This window comes from Amblyraja radiata, chromosome 18 (assembly GCF_010909765.2).
Source record: "Amblyraja radiata isolate CabotCenter1 chromosome 18, sAmbRad1.1.pri, whole genome shotgun sequence".
Lineage (NCBI taxonomy): Eukaryota > Metazoa > Chordata > Chondrichthyes > Rajiformes > Rajidae > Amblyraja > Amblyraja radiata.
The window spans coordinates 20,577,428-20,595,215 of NC_045973.1; the positions used below are offsets into that span (position 1 = coordinate 20,577,428).

Sequence of the window (17,788 nt, forward strand, 5' to 3'; positions counted from 1 at the left end):
TTTATATTAATACATACATTTCATAATATCGCATTATGGTTGTGCATTGCTATCTCTACATTAATTTCTATACCAGACAGTTTGAATGTTTTTTTGTTTGCTTTGTTCAGAATGACATTGGCAACAGGCCCTGCCAGGAAACTCGTCAACCTCCTGGGTTATGCGGTGGCATGTGGTCCTTGCTGGATTTGAAAAATGCCACAGATAATTTCAATGAGAGGTATAAGGTTGGCCAAGGTACGTTTGGCAATGTCTACAAAGCCAACCAGTTCAATACTGAATATGCCGTAAAACTGCTAAATAAGGTAGGTCTCTTCATCATGTGCAAAAGGTGATGATTCTGTTCACCATTGTGAAGCTTGCTTTTTACCATCTGAATCTTAACAATGTAGAATTTTAATTAGATATTATGAGGATAAAGTAATTGCTTTTTAGTCTAATGCTTTTGCAGTTTGTGCAGTTTTACAAAGTACATTTGAGAATGTAAAAGTTGAGGCCTACTACCAGGGATAAAAATATTGTTTTATAATGCACCCCTCAATAATCAGGGACGGGGGTTATTATCTCAGCAGTTATAAAAGTCGACAGCAAACTATCCCATTCTGACAGATTTTGACTACTGATCTTCACTTGCAAAGGCTTCTTTAGTTTCTCACAAAATCCCAGTAGGAAGTAATTGGACACAATAGACAGGAAGAGTTTCAGGTTATAGGAGGAAGTTATCGGGACCCTAAAGGCACCGATCCCTGAATTTAAATAAACACTATGCTGGAGGAATTAGAAAGCCAGCATAGTAGGGGGACAGTGTCCTGAATACTGGGAAGCCCATAGCTTCTTAGTGACTCCGAAAGCTACACTCTTGGCTTAAAATCAATTTAGTCGGCCTTTTGATCTTTGGAATCCAGTAATTGTATTTAATAATGAACCGTGCTGCCGTTTGGCAGATATCTGCTTCATCTGCTCATTCCCAGGAAAAGCAGCATGGATTAGTTGAATAAGCCACTGACGTAATTTTAACTAACAGCCTGCCCAGTTTCTAATGGAAACCCTTGGAAAGTTGTCTGAACAACAGAGCTGAAATTCAAAGACCAGTTAATAACCTTTTGCATGAATAATATTTCCAGCTTTATTTGTGCCTGTTTGTTACATGGGGGTGTCACTAAATAGTACGGCCATGTAAAATCAAATAAGTGCTTGGTCTTTCACATTGTCAAGATTAATATTACAGAGCTCACTTCCCCACAATCTCTTTTCAGTCAGTGGTGAAAGGGTTAATGATGAAGGAAGCCTGGTGAAGGTCAATCTATTTAGGATACTAAATACTCAGATGTAAGGCGACCACGTACATAGTCATTGTGCAACTAAGTCTTGGTCTGAAAAGTTCACTATTAAGTAGGAAAGGAAGAATCTTCACTTAAGCTTTCATTTTCTATGTACTATTAGATTATTTCAGTGACATTTAATCCTTAATGAGTTTCTCTATGCAGACTCTAGGGCATTCAAAGCTTTTTGTTTCATCCCTTCCTGCAAATTCCATTCTCTGGCTCTTCCCGGCTAAAATAGCCCAGTATTCTGACTGAGTTGAGGTACCAAACCCAAAGTCTCTCCATTATAGCTTACATCTCTGTACCCACCTTTGACCAAACTTTACTCTACATTCTTAGCCTTCATTTTTAAAGCTGGTCTATTTTTTTGTCCACTCCAGAATGCTTTGAGACATTCCACTATGCATTTGTCTAATTGTGTGGCTGTCATCACTGAGTGATGGTATTTGTCTTTGTATTTGTAAACTTTGTTTTTTTGTGCATATTACCATGTTGAGTTTTCCCTTGAACAGTTAGAAGGTGCCAACTTGAAAATCACAGAGGAATTTTTTTGCACAGAGGTGGAGACTCTCTTCCAGTAAGTATAATGTTTTTGTGTGCCAAAATGTTTGTCTGTCTTGTGACATTTTTCTGAAGAATAAATGTGACCAACACAGTGCAATAGTGCACCATTATATATGCCCATAATCCACATCCACTGTCTCCTGGTTTTTAATTGCATTGCCTGGGAAGATTTGTTGTGCATTGGGAACAGGAGATACTCGCAGAAAATCAGAAATAACGGTTGAGTTGTTTACCTGACTCTAATAGAAGTAACAGTTGCTGTTTAACTGCAGCTGAAGTACTGATAAATCAAAAGTTGAACCTTTCACACATCCATTGCCTGGCAACATTAGCACCATTGTGCTTATACATGATCCAAGCACCAATATATAATACATCATTCAGAACAAGTTTACCAAAATATTAGCAGTAAGAAAAAAGTACTTTATCCCCAGGTTATGTTCCAGAGTCTGAAGAAGGGTCCCGACCCAAAACATCACTTGTTCATTCCCTCCACAAATGCTGCCTGAACCGCAGAGTTACTCCAGCATGTTGTGTGTTTTTTTTTTAGTAAACCAACACCTGCAGTTCCTTGTGTCATAAGTCATATTTAGTAAGCTAAACAGGTAGTTAATGTTACCTACTGGGAAGTCACTGAAAAAAATTAAATTGGGCTATCCTTGATTTTTCCTTAATGTAGCTTGTTCTAGTTAAGAAGCAATAAACTTGACTTACATTTTTGGAAAACAGCAACCGCAAATATAAAATGGGGAGGACCTCTAAAAGTGTAAACCTGTAGAAGTGATCAAAAGATGAAGTTTAATTCTAGGCTCTTTATATCTAGAGAGATATATAAAGAGTCTAGAATTCATATCTAATTTAAATTAATATTAAATTAAATAATGTTATATTTATAAATTTAAAGACATTTGTATTAAATTATGTCATTTAAATGAAAGCTGTTTTTAAATTCAAACAATGAACAATTTTGCATTTCTCACTCTTTATTCAATTTCCACTTGTGTACCTAACTGTCCATTTGTTGCCTCCTTATGCCCTCTTCACCACTTGCTTTCTTATGTATCTTTATCTACTATTGGTCCCATCACTAATTTATATAAATTGTAAAAGGTTGAGGCCCCAGCATGATCTATGAAGCTTATTACTTCTTGCCAACCAGAAAGTAAATAGTTTCCTATCAGTCAGCCAATCTTCCCTGCATGCCATGTTATCTGCCACACCCATGACACATCACCTTATCAAATGTATTTTAGAAATCTAAGTTTGGTTCGTGCATTGGTTCCCTTTTGTCCACAGCATGTGTTACTTTTTCAAAGTATTCCTATAATGTTGTCAAACATGATTTGCCTTCCACAAAACCACACAGGCTTTATTTGATTATCTTTTCCAAGGACGCTGCTCTAATGTCTTTAATAATAGCCTTGAATGTTTTCCCTTTGACAATGTTAAGATGACTGACCTACAGTTTTCAACTTTCTCCCTCCATCTCTCCCTTTTTGAATACAGTACTCTGGGTATTTTCAAATCTAATGGACCCTTCACAGAGATTAAACAACAAAATTACACTAGTATTTTTTGGCTCCTCTAAATGAGATGTACAAAGTAGAAATGAATTTGCCCAAGGGAGAAGAATTTGGAGAGTGATTTGCTGCTAGAGTGATGTCTCATGAAGTATTGATTTTGTATTAAGTTTTGAACTCTTGATTTTCCCTTTCTTCCTCAGGTATCGACACTCTAATATTATGGCGCTAGAAGGCTACTGTGCCGAAAATAATTCCTATTGCCTTATTTATCAGTATATGCCGAACGGCTCCCTTGAAAACAAGCTTCAGTGCAAGGTAGCCAGCTGCTCCTTTTCATTCAAATAAATAAACTGGAGCATGCTCATGATTTTAGAATAACTCGTCAATAATCATGCTACAGTAAAACACACTAATTTGGATTCCCCTCTTATCCAATTAATGCAAATAAACAGCTTTAAGAACTATTTGCAGTAAGAACTATTTGCAGTAAACACTGAAGGGTAAAATAATATATCAGCAGAATCGTAATAAATCCTCCAAAACATTGTTTACAAAAAACTTTTCTGAAGTGTTGTACAGGGAAATAGTAACCAATTTGTTTATGGCCATGTTTGAGTTTGAGTTTAGTTTATTGTCACGTTGTACAGTCAAAAGCTTTTGTCGCGTGTTAACCAGTCAGCGGGAAGACTATACATGATTACAATTGAGCATGTACTTTTTTGAAATTTGGATTAATGAATATTATATACAATAGCTAAAGAACTTTCCTGGTTGTCAGTGACCAATGTCACTGAATTTTTTTAATCCACTTGAATCTCATCAGCACTCCCGATAATTATCATATAAACAGTGGGGGAAAAAACTTGCAGATCTGGAAATCCGAATTAAGAACAGAAAATGCTTTTAATGCTCCACAGTTGGGTGGTGCAGCAGTAGCCTTACCGGCCCAGTGATCCGGGTTCGATCCTGACAACGGGTGCTGTCTGCACGGAGATTGTACGTTCTCCTTGTGACCTTGTGGTTTTCTCCGGGTGCTCCAGTTTCCTCCCACATTCCAAAGACATGCAGTTTGTAGGTTCATTGGCTTCTGTAAAATTTCCCTAGCGTGTAGGATAGTATGAATTAATATTTATTGTCACATGGGACAAATCACTGTGAAATTCTTTGCTTGCACACCCAAGGTATGCAAATAGTCCCCACATTAAGGCCGCTTACAGTTAGAAAGTACCCCTGCTCCCATTCCTCCTTTGTCTCCCCTCCCTCTCCCTTCCCAGTGCTAGAGCTACTGTGTGGGTGATCATTGGTCGAGGCAGACTCGTAGGACCGCCAGGCAGATCAGCCATGAATGAATGGTGGAATAAACTTGATGGGCTGCGACCTAATTCTACGCATGTGGCTTATGGTCTAAAATGATAGTCTATTGTGAGGAGGGGGGGGGGAATAGATCGTATTCTTATAAACTGTCAGCATGATGTACTCTTTAATGAGTTGCAATTTAATAGTGATGCCATGATCTTTCGATCCAATTTTTCTATTGGTAAGTCATGCACATTGATAACATCATCAACTGTGTGAAATATGATAGGAATGTGCATTAGCATGAGTAGCAACTGTAACTGCCCAGTGGATCGTTCAGCAGGAAATTGGTGAATAAATCTCAAAACATGACCCAGGTTGCCATTTACTTTTTTTTTTTTTTTTTTTAAGTCGCGCACTTTTTTTCCCCACTAATCCAGTTGCCAGGCTAACATGTCCTGTGTTTTAGAATCCTGCTGATGCAATGTTATGGGAAACACGTCTTAAGATTGCAGTTGGAACGGCGAGAGCGATACAATATTTGCATCATTGTGATGCGCCTCTAATACATGGAAATATAAAAAGGTAAAACTGTCATTCCCATATACTTTGACTCGCCAAGTCTAATTACTTTTGTACTAATTTGAAAAATAATGTTTAAGATTTCATGTCAGTTAACACTAAAGATATAAGGTGAACCTAAATGCGCCTCGCAGATTTTGAAATTCGACAGCAGAATGGAAAGTGTACATTTACCGCACCTGATCATGGTTGAATTTCCAGGCTGGAGTTTTGGGAATCTACAGAAGTGTGGAGTGTTGCCAATCTTAAGCTTGTTTTCACTGATTTGACATCTCGACTCCGAAAGGCATTAACCCCACTGGATGTTGGTCAGCCATCTGATTTATTGCCCACACAGTCATTTTTCTTCCACAAAATTGTAACCTACTGAAAGTTTGTTTGCTTTTAAATATCATTGAAGCAGCATTATATGTTTCCCTCAGACTATTTCTAAATAATCCCCATAAAAGTCACTGAGTTCCCAGAAGCATTTTGCTGGGTTTCTCCTTTTTCTTCTTCTTTACATCTAAAGTTTATGCTTATTATTATTATCACGTGTACTGAGGTGCGGTTAAAAGCTTTGTTTTGCATGCTATCCAATCAGATCAGATAATACTATACATAAATACAACCAAATCAAACTCAAGTACAATAGATAGAACAAAGGGGAAGATACAGAGTGCAGAATGTAGTACTTGGCATTGTAGCCAAACAATTCCATAGACAAAGCCAAATGGCCATAATGGGGTTGAGGTGAATTGGACAGCACTGTAGTTTATGGAAATACTGTTCAGAAGCCTGATAACAGGTGCTGAAGCTTTACCCGAGCCTGGTGTGCACTTTCAAGCTTCTGTAACTTTTGCACCAAGTGGCAGGGGGAAGGAAGGATCGCTGTGAGACGAGTAGTTGACAATGTTGGCTGCTTTTCTGAGGCAGCGGGAAGTGTTGATGGAATCAATGGTGGGAAGTCTGGTCTGTGATGGACTAGACTAGCTCTACAACTCTCTGCTTGCGGTCTGGCCTTGCTGAACTGGCCCAACCTACATTATCCCTCTTGGTTGGTTACTTACAAAAAAAAAAAGAAATTCACCAGATACGAACACACACACGCAAAACCATGCTGACTATCCCTAATCAACCCCAATAACTTGCCGACCACAATGTTAAATTTACTAGTCTCAGGCTTTTCTTATAAGTGCCTGATGAATTGAAATTTGGCCTTCTCTCCTGTATGAACAGTATTTATTCCTTGAACTCTTATCTCCTACGTGCCCTGAACTCTCCAACCCTGAATGGCTTCCTGAATCTCAGTGCTGTGGTCATCCTTCTTGTAGTCTCTACTCAATGTTCACACAGGCTGCATGAATTAACTATCTGCTGGACAATTGCATGAATTAATTGGATGTCATTAATATCTCTATATCCCCAAATCTGCTTCACTTATAGCTTGCACCCCATTCATAGTTCATCAATTATTGAGCCTTTGATCTCACCTCACCAAATTTCCTTATCTTGTTGAGTAATGCCATAGATACTTTAGAGGGCACTGTTAAAATGTGGTGTATCTCAGCATAACCTACAGACCATTGGGATGAAAGTGATGCATTTTAAAATCAGCATAACATAGTCTCTGTTACACATATCCAGAGCTTTGCAGTTTAAACCAGAGATGAGATTTCCTGAATAAAGAAACATACTTATTAATTTTTTATCAAATATTGGGATTTTGGGAAATCCATTTTCATAGTATGCAATATTTAATAGTATTTATATTGTTTTACATTTAATATTTAATGGTAATTATAGCCAAAGTATTAAAACACTCAAGAATGTACCATATTATAGCATGGAAGTTTAATATTATGCTTGTTTAATTAATATTATATTTAATTAAAATGTCATCTTTTCATAGTTCAAATATTCTGCTAGATGAAGATTTTACACCAAAACTGGGCGACTTTGGATTGGTGACGATTGGCCCTCTTAGAGCAGATGCTCATCAAATCAACAGCCACACCACACTAAATACCACGGCTTTACAGCGTCCTCTAGCCTACTTACCAGATGAGTTCATACGACACAGGTGTCTGTCAGAAAAAGTTGACATCTTTAGTTTTGGAATAGTAAGTGATGATGTATCTATGTATTTGCATATCAATTAAATTATTAGAATCTTGGGTGAGGTTTCATTCAGTATAATATGAACTGGCTTTAAGCATTTTGGATTTCAATGGTATTTTATCGTCACGTAGCTGGGTACAGTGAAATCTCTGTTTAAGAAAGAGCTGCAGATGCAGGAAAATCGAAGGTAGACAAAAATGCTGGCGAAACTCACCCGCTGAGTTTTGCCAGCATTTTTGTCCACCTACAGTGAAATCTCTTATTTGCATACAATTCACTGAAATATTTACTATACATAAGCACAATCATACCCAAGAACAAGAGTATAGGAACACTGGGCAGTATAGAAAAGCCACCATGCTTCCGGCACCATCTTGAATCCTTCAAGATCAAAGTTCTTAAAAAGACAGTGTTTTAATTTAGCCTCAAAGGCCCGTTGTACTAGTGGTGGCACTGGGTCAGAATTGCAGGGGTCGGCCAGGCCTGGCGATGATATCGGTATCCTCCACCACTGCTCCACGCTGCTGCAGGCCGTGTACAATCTTTGTGCTCGTTTGACCTCTGTTGAGCCTCCAGTGGCACCTGATCCAAGTGATCCCCAGGCTACTGCAGGGTATCCAGCAGCACACTCTATGGACACAACAACATGGATATGTCAACCTACGAACGTGCTGTCCCTCTCCTCTCACAGCCACTGCTCCAACTTTAACTCCATGCACCAGGGTGCCTCCCCAGTCTGCTCACGGTTAGACTCCACCCAGTGCTTTCTTTCCTAAAATTAGGAAGAATTCACTGACACAAACCCACATGTAAGCAGAATATAACTGCCCCTTTCTTTATTCTTTACAGAGTACAATAAACACACTATGTTCAATATTAAAACTATGATGATTATATCATCAATTAGCTTTTTTCTGTAATTCATAAAAGTAACTAAAGATGTACAGTAAAATTCATTATTATGTTTGTAATTTTATCACAGGTTCTTTCTGAAATTCTGACTGGTATGAAAGCAGTGGATGAGGGCAGACAACCAGCATTACTGGTAAGAAGACGCAAGTGGATGCACATTGACACCATTCTGGTTAAATAATAAGTTTATTGCATCAGCATTAAGACAAAATGTATTAATCAGTAGTTTACTATCCTATTTATACAAAATACCATCTTGACATTGAACAAAAAGCTTTACAATTCATTGAGTAGTGGATATCTTCAGATGATTGACTATGTCCAACTGCAAATGAGATGAGGTTTCTTCTGATTCGGTCCACAAAACCCATCTCTTTTAGATTCAATTTAAGGGTCATTTGATTCCTCGAGTTATCACTAAATTTATTGACACTCAGCACCTCAGTTGGCTAACTACAGATGAGCATGTAGGCAAGATGACAAAGACCACTCAGCACTAAGGTTCGAGAAAGTCTGTTAATCAGCTGCGTGTACATTCCAATTATTTCTTCCTTCAATTATTTACTTCAAAACACTAGTCATCATGTAAATGATTTTAGAATCTATTTTACTGTGGCCTTAGAGGTAACCTTATGCAAATGTGCTCTGAATATATTTTAACTCTGACAAAGTAGATTATTTTCATCGTATTAATGCATTTTTCCTTTAACAAGCACAACTTTTAATATTTGAAAATGATTCTAATTTTCCTGAAATACTGCATTCTTATCTTTGTGATAAACAGAAAGATCTCATGTTGGGAGAGCTGGAGACGGATACAGAGAAAACAGCAAATAAAATTTGTCAGAAGTATCTGGATAGAAACGGTGATCTACTTTCTCTTAGTTTTGCAATTAGGTTTGCTGTAATTGCCTGTCTGTGCATCGAAAAGATGAAACCCAAGATGAACGAGGTAAATTAAAAATAAAAATGCTTTGCTATAGTAAGATAAACAAACTAGTGCTGTTGGAATAGATGATTGGGAAACTTTAGAAGATGGGACAATGTAGACAGCTATCGACCATTTCTAATACCTTTGAAAAGTGGAGGGTTGGGAGGGAAATAATTTAAAAGAGGATTGAAAAATGAGATCCAGGAGATTTAGGATGGGGACCAAAAAGAAAATATCAGAGTTAGTAATTAACTGTATTATGGATCCCAACCTGATCCATATCCTCCAGAGATGCCATCTAACCCGCTGAGTTACTCCAGCGCTTTGTGTTCTATTTAATATTTAATGTTTTGTATGTTATCAAAAGTAAGGGAAGTAAAGGAAAATGGAGCCAAGATAAACCTATTGAATTATAACTGCAGGTAGATAAAAATGCTGGAAAAACTCAGCCGGTGAGGCAGCATCTATGGAGCGAAGGAAATGGGCAATGTTTCGGGTTGAAACACTTCTTCAGACTGATGTGAGGGGGGGGGGGGGGCATGAGGAAGAAAGGAGGTGGAGCCAGAGGGCTGAGGGAGAGCTGAGAAGGGGAGGAGAAAGTAAGGACTACCTGAAATTAGAGAAGTCAATGTTCATTCCGCTGGGGTGCAAACTGCCCAAGCGAACTATGAGGTGCTGCTCCTCCAATTTACAGTGGTCCTCACTCTGGCCATGGAGGAGGCCCAGGACAGAAAGGTTGGATTTGGAATGGGAGGGGGAGTTGAAGTGCTGAGCCAGCGGGAGATCAGGTTGGTTATTGTGAACCGAGCGGAGGTGTTCGACGAAGCGATCGCCAAGCCTACGCTTGGTCTCACCGATGTAGAGCAACTGACATCTAGAGCAGCGGATGCAATAGATGAGGTTGGAGGAGCTGCAGGTGAACCTCTGCCGTACCTGGAAAGACTGCTTGGGTCCTTGAGTGGAGTCGAGGGGGGAGGTAAAGCGACAAGTGTAGCATTTCTTGCGGTTGCAAGAGAAAGTGCCCGGAGAGGGGGTGGTTCGGGTGGGAAGGGACGAATTGCCCATAGAGTTACGGAGGGAACGATCTCTGCGGAAAGCAGACTGGGGAGGGGATGGGAAGTTGTGGCAAGTGGTGGGATCACGTTGGAGGTGGCGAAACTGTAGTCCTTTTTAGAAATTAATCGCCAACAAGTATTTATAGGGTAAACGTTGTAAACTGTAATTTATTGTAATACTGCATCTTTAATTATGCTGTGCTTTAAAAATTCAAGCATTGATATCCCTACTGGACAAACATTTGAGTTTCCATGTCTACTTTCAAACGTAAAATTAGGCCCTGCTGCAATGATATCTAGAATCATACCATTCAAATACACAGAATTTCTCACTATGCCCTGTGGATTTGACAGTGCCTTCTTCGACCTGATAAAGTCAAACATGTGGGAAGAATTGCAGAACACCCTCTTCAAGTTTAGCAGTTTTGAAACTTCTCTCGATTCTATGTTTGCTCCATGGCAGCTAAGAAACCACAAAGGTACCCAAACTCAATGAAAAGTACTGTCAAACAAGACCGTTATTGCCCCAACACTTAACACAAACTTTCTCACTACTTTATCTTGTCTTCACTTATATCTACAATATTGTTTTTTTAAATCTATCAGATGCTTTTGGACTGAGAGTGCAATCTCCTTTTATATTGATTGAATCATAGAGCCATACTGCACGGAAACAAGCCCTTTGCCCCATCTATGCTAGTCCCCCCTGCCTGCTGTTGGTCCATATCCCTCCAAATCTTTCCTATGCATGTAACTGTCCAAATGTCTTTTAAATAGTATTTTCGTTCATAGAATCGTACTGTACAGAAAAGCCCTTCCAGCTGGCCTTGTACATGTTAATCCCATTTGCCTTAATCCCTTGATGTTTATCCATACGCCTTTTAAACATAATTGTATCTGACTCTACCACCATCTCTGGCAGCTCGTTGCAGATAAAAATCACCATCCAAGCGAAAAACCTATACACACTGACTGGATGTGCAGAAAATGAGATGTCTGCTTAAATTGTAACATATGAGGAACCTATGGGTTAAAAAGCAGAAAGGGTGGTCAAGAGGCTTTCAGCACATTGACCTTCATCAGTTAGAGTATTAAGTATAGAATGTGGGATGTTATGTTACTGTTGTGTACAAGACATTAGTGAGGCCGCATTTGGAGTATTGTATTCAATTTTGGTCACCTTGCTATAAGAAAGATGTTGTTAAATTGGAAAGAGTGCAGAGAGGATTTATGAGGATGTTGCCAGGATTTAAGGGCTTCAGCTATAGGAAGAGGCTGGGCAGGCTAGAACTTTATTTCATTGGAGCGCAGGATGCTGAGAGGTGATCCTATAGAGGTGCATACAATCATGAGGGGAATAGATAGAGTGAAGGCACAGTCTTTTACCCAGAGTAGGGGAATCAAGAACCAGAGGACGTAGGTTTAAGGTGAGAGAGTCAAGATTTTATAGGAATCTGAGGGGTAACATTTTTGTATTTAATATTGTCACTGGGCTTTGCTCTGAAATTGTGCTGGCAAAACTCGTGCTTTGTCTTAAGATATATATCCTCTGCAACAGCTTTGCATTAAAGCATAAAGGCGCCTTTACTTTCACCCAGTTTGTCGTAACAGTGAAGTACACAGTGGGATAACTCAGAGCACAAACAGGCCTCTAACTCGGGATGTAATTTTTTTCCCTCAGCGTGGTGGTTATATGGAAGGAGGTGGTTGAGGCAGATACTATAATAGCATTTAAAAGACATTTGGACAGGTACGCGGACAGGAAAGGTTTAAAGGGATAGGGTCAAATGTGGGCAGGTGAGATGGGCAAGTTGGGCCGAAGGCAGTCATGCAGTCCTGATTCCGTGCTGCGTGACTATAATAATATTTATATATAACCTAATAAGAGAACTTTGAAAATACTGCATTGTTCACAGCTGTCAGAATTAGTCTTTTATAATTGTTGATCACGCTTATAAGCCAGCTGACTCAGAGTGAGGAAGCATATTTTCAACTTTAATGGTGGCTAGCACTGGAAATTAAAATTTCTTATTTTAATGGTATTTTGCCACGGTTGAATATAACATTTTAGAGAATAGATTGGACATCTTGTTGATGTATGCAGTCAAAAAGTGTTAAATTCCTCTGAACTGACATCCCCCACATTTGACATGATTTGTCTGCATTTCACAGGTTTATTCTATGCTGGAGCAACTTGACCATGACCTTAAACATCATGATATGCACAGCTCTCCTGAGGAGACAGAAAACGTTGCTTGCAAGCTATATCGATTGGCCTTATGTCCACGGGAAAATACAGAGATCCTTTCCCCTTTCCTAGATCCCAATAATGACATAAAGTCTTTACAACCGCAGAGCGCAACTAATTTCAAAGACTTACAACGAAACTCTGAACCTGATGCAAAATTGCTTCAATTACCATGCGAATCTGACGAGTCAGATATATTTTGTTACCACCATGACCTATTGTCTTGCAAAGTATGCAAGGTTAAGATAAAGAGTGTTTGCAGTGATTACAGCTCTTGTTCTAACAGAACTGAAGATAATTCAAAAACCAATACACATGACTGCAAGTCCAACCTGGATCCTATAGAAACCGAAAGTACTTTCTTTCGAGAATTATCTCACTCAAGAAGCAGAGTCTCAAAGGGTTATGTTCCAAATGACTATTCTAGTACTGCATCAAATGGTGTTTGTGAATTTCCTGCATATCCAAAAGATAGGACAGCATATCATTTCAACCACATGGGAGCCAACTACGATTGTTCAAAGAGTTACTGTTGCAATTCTGACATTTCCCCTATGTTGTCTCTTCAAAGAAGCGACAGGGTGACAAACAATTCGGGATTTGAGAACACAACCCCGTCAAGAGATCCTTCTCAACAGAGCTTTAACATCAATGAGCTAAATGATGAAGCATGTGCATTTGAGCACTCTCTGGAACATTTTCCGGGATTGTCCAATGGTACGAGTCCAGGTAATGTTCAGCTCTATGAAATTAGATATACGTGCACATAATTTAAAATGTTTTTGCACTTGCTTCTTGAAATTCTTGTGTTTACACATGGCCCCAATATACCCAACCAACACACATCACTGGAGAACGAATCAGCGGCACAAATGTGCCTGAACACAACCAGGTCCGAATCTAAGAAAACAAACATCGTAAACATTCTGCATTTGATTGATGCCATGGCACATTTTGATATGATTTATAAGATCAAACTTAGTGTCTGAATAAAGGCAAAACAAGCCCGTTTTCCCCAATTACATTTCTTTAAGAAGCATATCTGAGTCAAGAACATAACCTGACTCTAGCAGCATTGAGCAGTCTCAACATTCCAGAGATGATGGGGGAAAAAAGTTTAAGGTGCTAGGTCTCTGTTGCAAAATGGCACATGCTGCTCTTTCATTTATAGGATGTGACTGTTAAGTCACTTAATACTAATAAGTGGTAGAGCATTCATCCATTTACAGAGTCCTATAAGCAACTGTTTAGGAGAGTCCCGACACTCTAGAGAACATTGTTGTAATTATTTTTTATGGATGTTTGTATTTAATATGGCTACTGGCCTCTGTTCTGAAATTGTGCTCGTAAAGCTGGTGCTTTGCCTTAAGAAATATGTGCTCTGCGAAGGCTTTGCAGAAAAGCATAAAGGTGCCTTTACTTACATCCAGTTTGTTGTGACTGTAGATTACACGGTGGGAAAACTCACAGAAAGCGTGCTCAGGCCTCTAACTCAGGCTGTAACTGAGCAAGGACTGTTGAATGGACATTTGTGTACTCAACGTCAGTCATACCTGATCAGCGGCCAAAACAGAAAAATATATTTAATTACTGCATATTTTAAAACTTTAATGTTTGAAAGCCTATAAATTTTCAATCTTAATTGATTTGAAGGGGGCTAGTCGTGATCATATAAAGTTTGGACCCTTTAATTTTTTGTCCAATAATTTTCAGAGGATTCTTACCCAGACATAATGAATAAACATGTTTCTTGGTATAGCTTCACAGAGACATGATTTTGTTGTAATAATCTGTTTTAAATGCTCAAATAGTTTGGTGAAGCAGCACTAATCTCTGAGAACAGTCCTAGTTCTACCAACAAGGAAGAGAATACCTGAATTTTAAAGTGGCTATTTTATGTTATGGACCCATATGGATCTGTCACAGCACTAATTTTCTGTCTTCATTTTGCCGTAGTAGTTTTGTCTTCCTCAAATATTAAGATTTGTCCACACAAAAAGAAACTGCTAGATAAAATACATTTGTATGAAGAAGGAAGAATCGATAGTGCTGAGCTCTTCTCAACAACTTTTGTAACAGAGGGTATGTATGCTGGCTGCTGTTATTAGATTCATTCAAGTAGGCCTCTCTTGTAGGGAGTAGTTTCTTGCCATAATTGTTAAAGATAATTTTAACCTTTGTCACAACATGTTTTCCCTCTATCCTTAACTGTGTCTTTGAATTTGTCTGATCACTGGGTTGGTGTCATGGTGGGCCTGGGACAATGAACAGAGGACCTTTCTCAGTTAATCCTCCATGAAGTCATGCATGAACTTCAATGTCTCTTATCCAAAAGAATCAATGTAACATTTGAACGTATTTTAGATGTTATTCATCAACAAATGGACTAAATATTAAAACATGAATATTTAGAGTAACTGATTAACTTTATTTAGCTTCATTATTGCAATAAGTGTGGAATGACAATGATGTCTGCAAGCAAATTGCCAAAAACACACTTATTACGCTTCCCAATCAGACATGTTATTTAGTAGGTACACATAAAAAGCTGGAGAAACTCAGCGGGTGCAGCACCATCTATGGAGCGAAGGAAATAGGCAACGTTTCGGGCCGAAACCCTTCTTCAGACATGTTATTTAGTACTCCCACACAAACACAAGGAAGTGATCTTCCTCACTTTTTTTTGCACAATCATTGCATGAAGGTGCATCTGTTTTTGTGGGGAATGTCAGCAAGTGTTTAAAGGTTCAATTGAAAATTTTGTAATATCCTTTTTTAATTTATTCACGCTTGTAACTCTTCTTAATGAGTACGGGTGTGGCCTAGCTCAGACAGGGAATATGATGTATAAATTCCAGGATGGTGTATGTGTTTGTTGAATTACATTGACTGTTCGAATCCCGCTTGGAGTGCATACTGTCGTTGTGTCCTTGGGCAAGACACTTCACCCACCTTTGCCTGTGTGTGAATGTGTGTGAATGTGTGTGAGTGATTGGTGGTGGTCGGAGGGGCCGTAGGCGCAGAATGGCAGCCACGCTTCCGTCAGTCTGCCCCAGGGCAGCTGTGGCTACAGAAGTAGCTTACCACCACCGAGTGTGACTGAGGAGTGAATGAATAATGCGATGTAAAGCGCCTTGAGTATTAGAAAGGCGCTATATAAATCCCATCCATTATTATTATTATTATTCATATATTAGTGATCAACAACCTCGCATCAGAACCTCACCTAAAAAGCTGTAGTGATCAGCAAGATCCGATGCTAGATCACTGGTATATGTTGTAGCAGTGGAAGTAATGCAATCTCTCATTTCTTGAACAGTTGCAAAACAGCACATGCAGTTATTAAGAAATTACAACCTGAGTGAGGCAAAGGCAGATTTATATTGAAATTGCATATTAGCAATGAGTTTACCCAGATTCCCCACTAACACCTCTAGAATAAAAACTGGTGGAATCGGCATATACAACCACTTCACCTAAAGCAAGGGTTCCCAACCTGGGGTAAATTTACCCCCATGAGGTATATTTCGCCTCCCCAGGGGGTAGATTTGTTGATTCTAGATTTACACACTTTTTCTCATTGGCTGACAATGTTTGGTTCTGATCTGTACATCATTAGTTCATAAAAAAGTGAAATAACATTGTTATGCGCTGTTAAAGTTCCATGGGGTAAACGGGACGAAAAAGGTTGGGAACCCCTGACTTAAAGCTTCTGGGAATAATTACAATATCCATGCAATTTGTCGTGTAATTGGCCGGTCTTCTGTCCAATCTTATTGTGGCCTTGTGTGAATCCCAAATTTAGGGAAAAATTAAGATTGAAAGGAGAAAGTGTAAAAATATGCCCTCACATTGAATATACTAATGTAGGTTTACAAATTACTTTGATTAGTTGCACCTGCTAATCATATCCCAATCAACATGGAATAGTATATTCCCCATAAAAAGAAACGGCAACTTTTACATGTTCATAATTGCTTGTAAGGATTACAAACTATAATAAGTGTTAGTGAGGAATGCCACAATTTATCATTTTATTTTGAAATGTGAACTTCAAGGCTTAATGTTGGATTTTTTTTTAAACAGAATGAACCGGATTGCTGCACTGCAGAAAACAAGTGGCAATATGGAAACCACAAAACTTACTGCAAATTTATGCACTCAAGCCAGATGAAGGGTGAAGGCACTGTTTTCAATGTATCCAAAGGTTGTGTCTATGTGCTTCAATGACTACTAATACTTTGTTCATTTTCACATTTAAAGGATCGTTATCTCCACATGATGCAAACTATCATTTTAAGACAAAATTACTTCCATTGATCTGCCCATTAAAATGACACTCAGAAAATACTCTAAAATGTGTTGTGTTGCTTTGCTGACTGAATTTTCTTCGCAGGTTTTGGAGCATCCTGAATATCAGAAGCATCATCATTAACAATAGTCCTAAAAGAGTTAAACTTCTTATATTTAGCAATTAATTCCTCTAAATTGATGCCACTAAACTTGAAAAATAGGGTAACAATACTATCGCTAGCCCTTTAAAAACCCCATACATTTTTTAATAATTGATAATGTAATCTGGACTTCCAATTTTAAAAGTTCAAGACAATCACTTTTGGAATATAAAACTCAGTTGTTAATGCCATTAAGAAAATGTTCTCTAGTTTTAATAATATTTTTTAATATAGTTCCATTAAAATATTTTGGTATGCTTCATTAAGCATCAAAGAATATCTAAAGCCTGGAATCACAAAAAAAAACTTCGAAAATATCAATTTTTTAAATTCTAGCTTTCTAGAAATAGTAGCTTTTAACAAAATGCACAAACTTCACTCTAAGTTGACAACCTAATTATTACTCGTGCAACCCATCCACAGATTGATTTAGACACCTAAATATTTTTTCTGGTGCCATAAAATCTAATTTGCTACAATTAATGTACATTCTGAAGGAATTATAAACTTGTGTCTTGATTTCAGATGACACATGAAAACCCAGTTTTATTGCTATTGATTTCAAGCCCTATTTTAGAACAATCTTTTTCAATGAATTTTGAGATTTTCCAACATATCCTTCTGAGAATCACTGGGAAAAACTAGGATATATATATATCCTAACCATATCATATCTCTTTAACTATTAAAAGTCTGATCTTGGATGTGTTTGTGTATAATCACATCTTCGCAAAAAAAAAACCCGACGCGGTAACGATAAAATTTTCACATATTCCGGTAGACATTTTCCCCATGCTG

At 38.3% G+C, this 17,788-nt stretch overlaps 1 protein-coding gene across 2 annotated transcripts in view; it reads left to right on the forward strand.

Annotated features, from left to right (window-relative positions):
- irak2 (interleukin 1 receptor associated kinase 2) overlaps positions 1-16,884 on the forward strand; it is a 39,715-nt gene extending 22,831 nt beyond the window's left edge. The window contains exons 5-14 of one of the 2 annotated variants that reach the window (XM_033036783.1): positions 111-305; positions 1,838-1,902; positions 3,613-3,727; positions 5,178-5,293; positions 7,182-7,392; positions 8,373-8,435; positions 9,087-9,254; positions 12,461-13,265; positions 14,493-14,618; positions 16,623-16,884. In XM_033036783.1, coding sequence (XP_032892674.1) covers positions 111-305; positions 1,838-1,902; positions 3,613-3,727; positions 5,178-5,293; positions 7,182-7,392; positions 8,373-8,435; positions 9,087-9,254; positions 12,461-13,265; positions 14,493-14,618; positions 16,623-16,627 — 1,869 coding nt within the window. In that variant the 3' untranslated portion in view covers positions 16,628-16,884. The remainder of the gene's footprint in view (positions 1-110; positions 306-1,837; positions 1,903-3,612; positions 3,728-5,177; positions 5,294-7,181; positions 7,393-8,372; positions 8,436-9,086; positions 9,255-12,460; positions 13,266-14,492; positions 14,619-16,622) is intronic. The other variant, XM_033036784.1, reaches the window with a different exon arrangement.
- Positions 16,885-17,788: the final 904 nt, after the last annotated feature.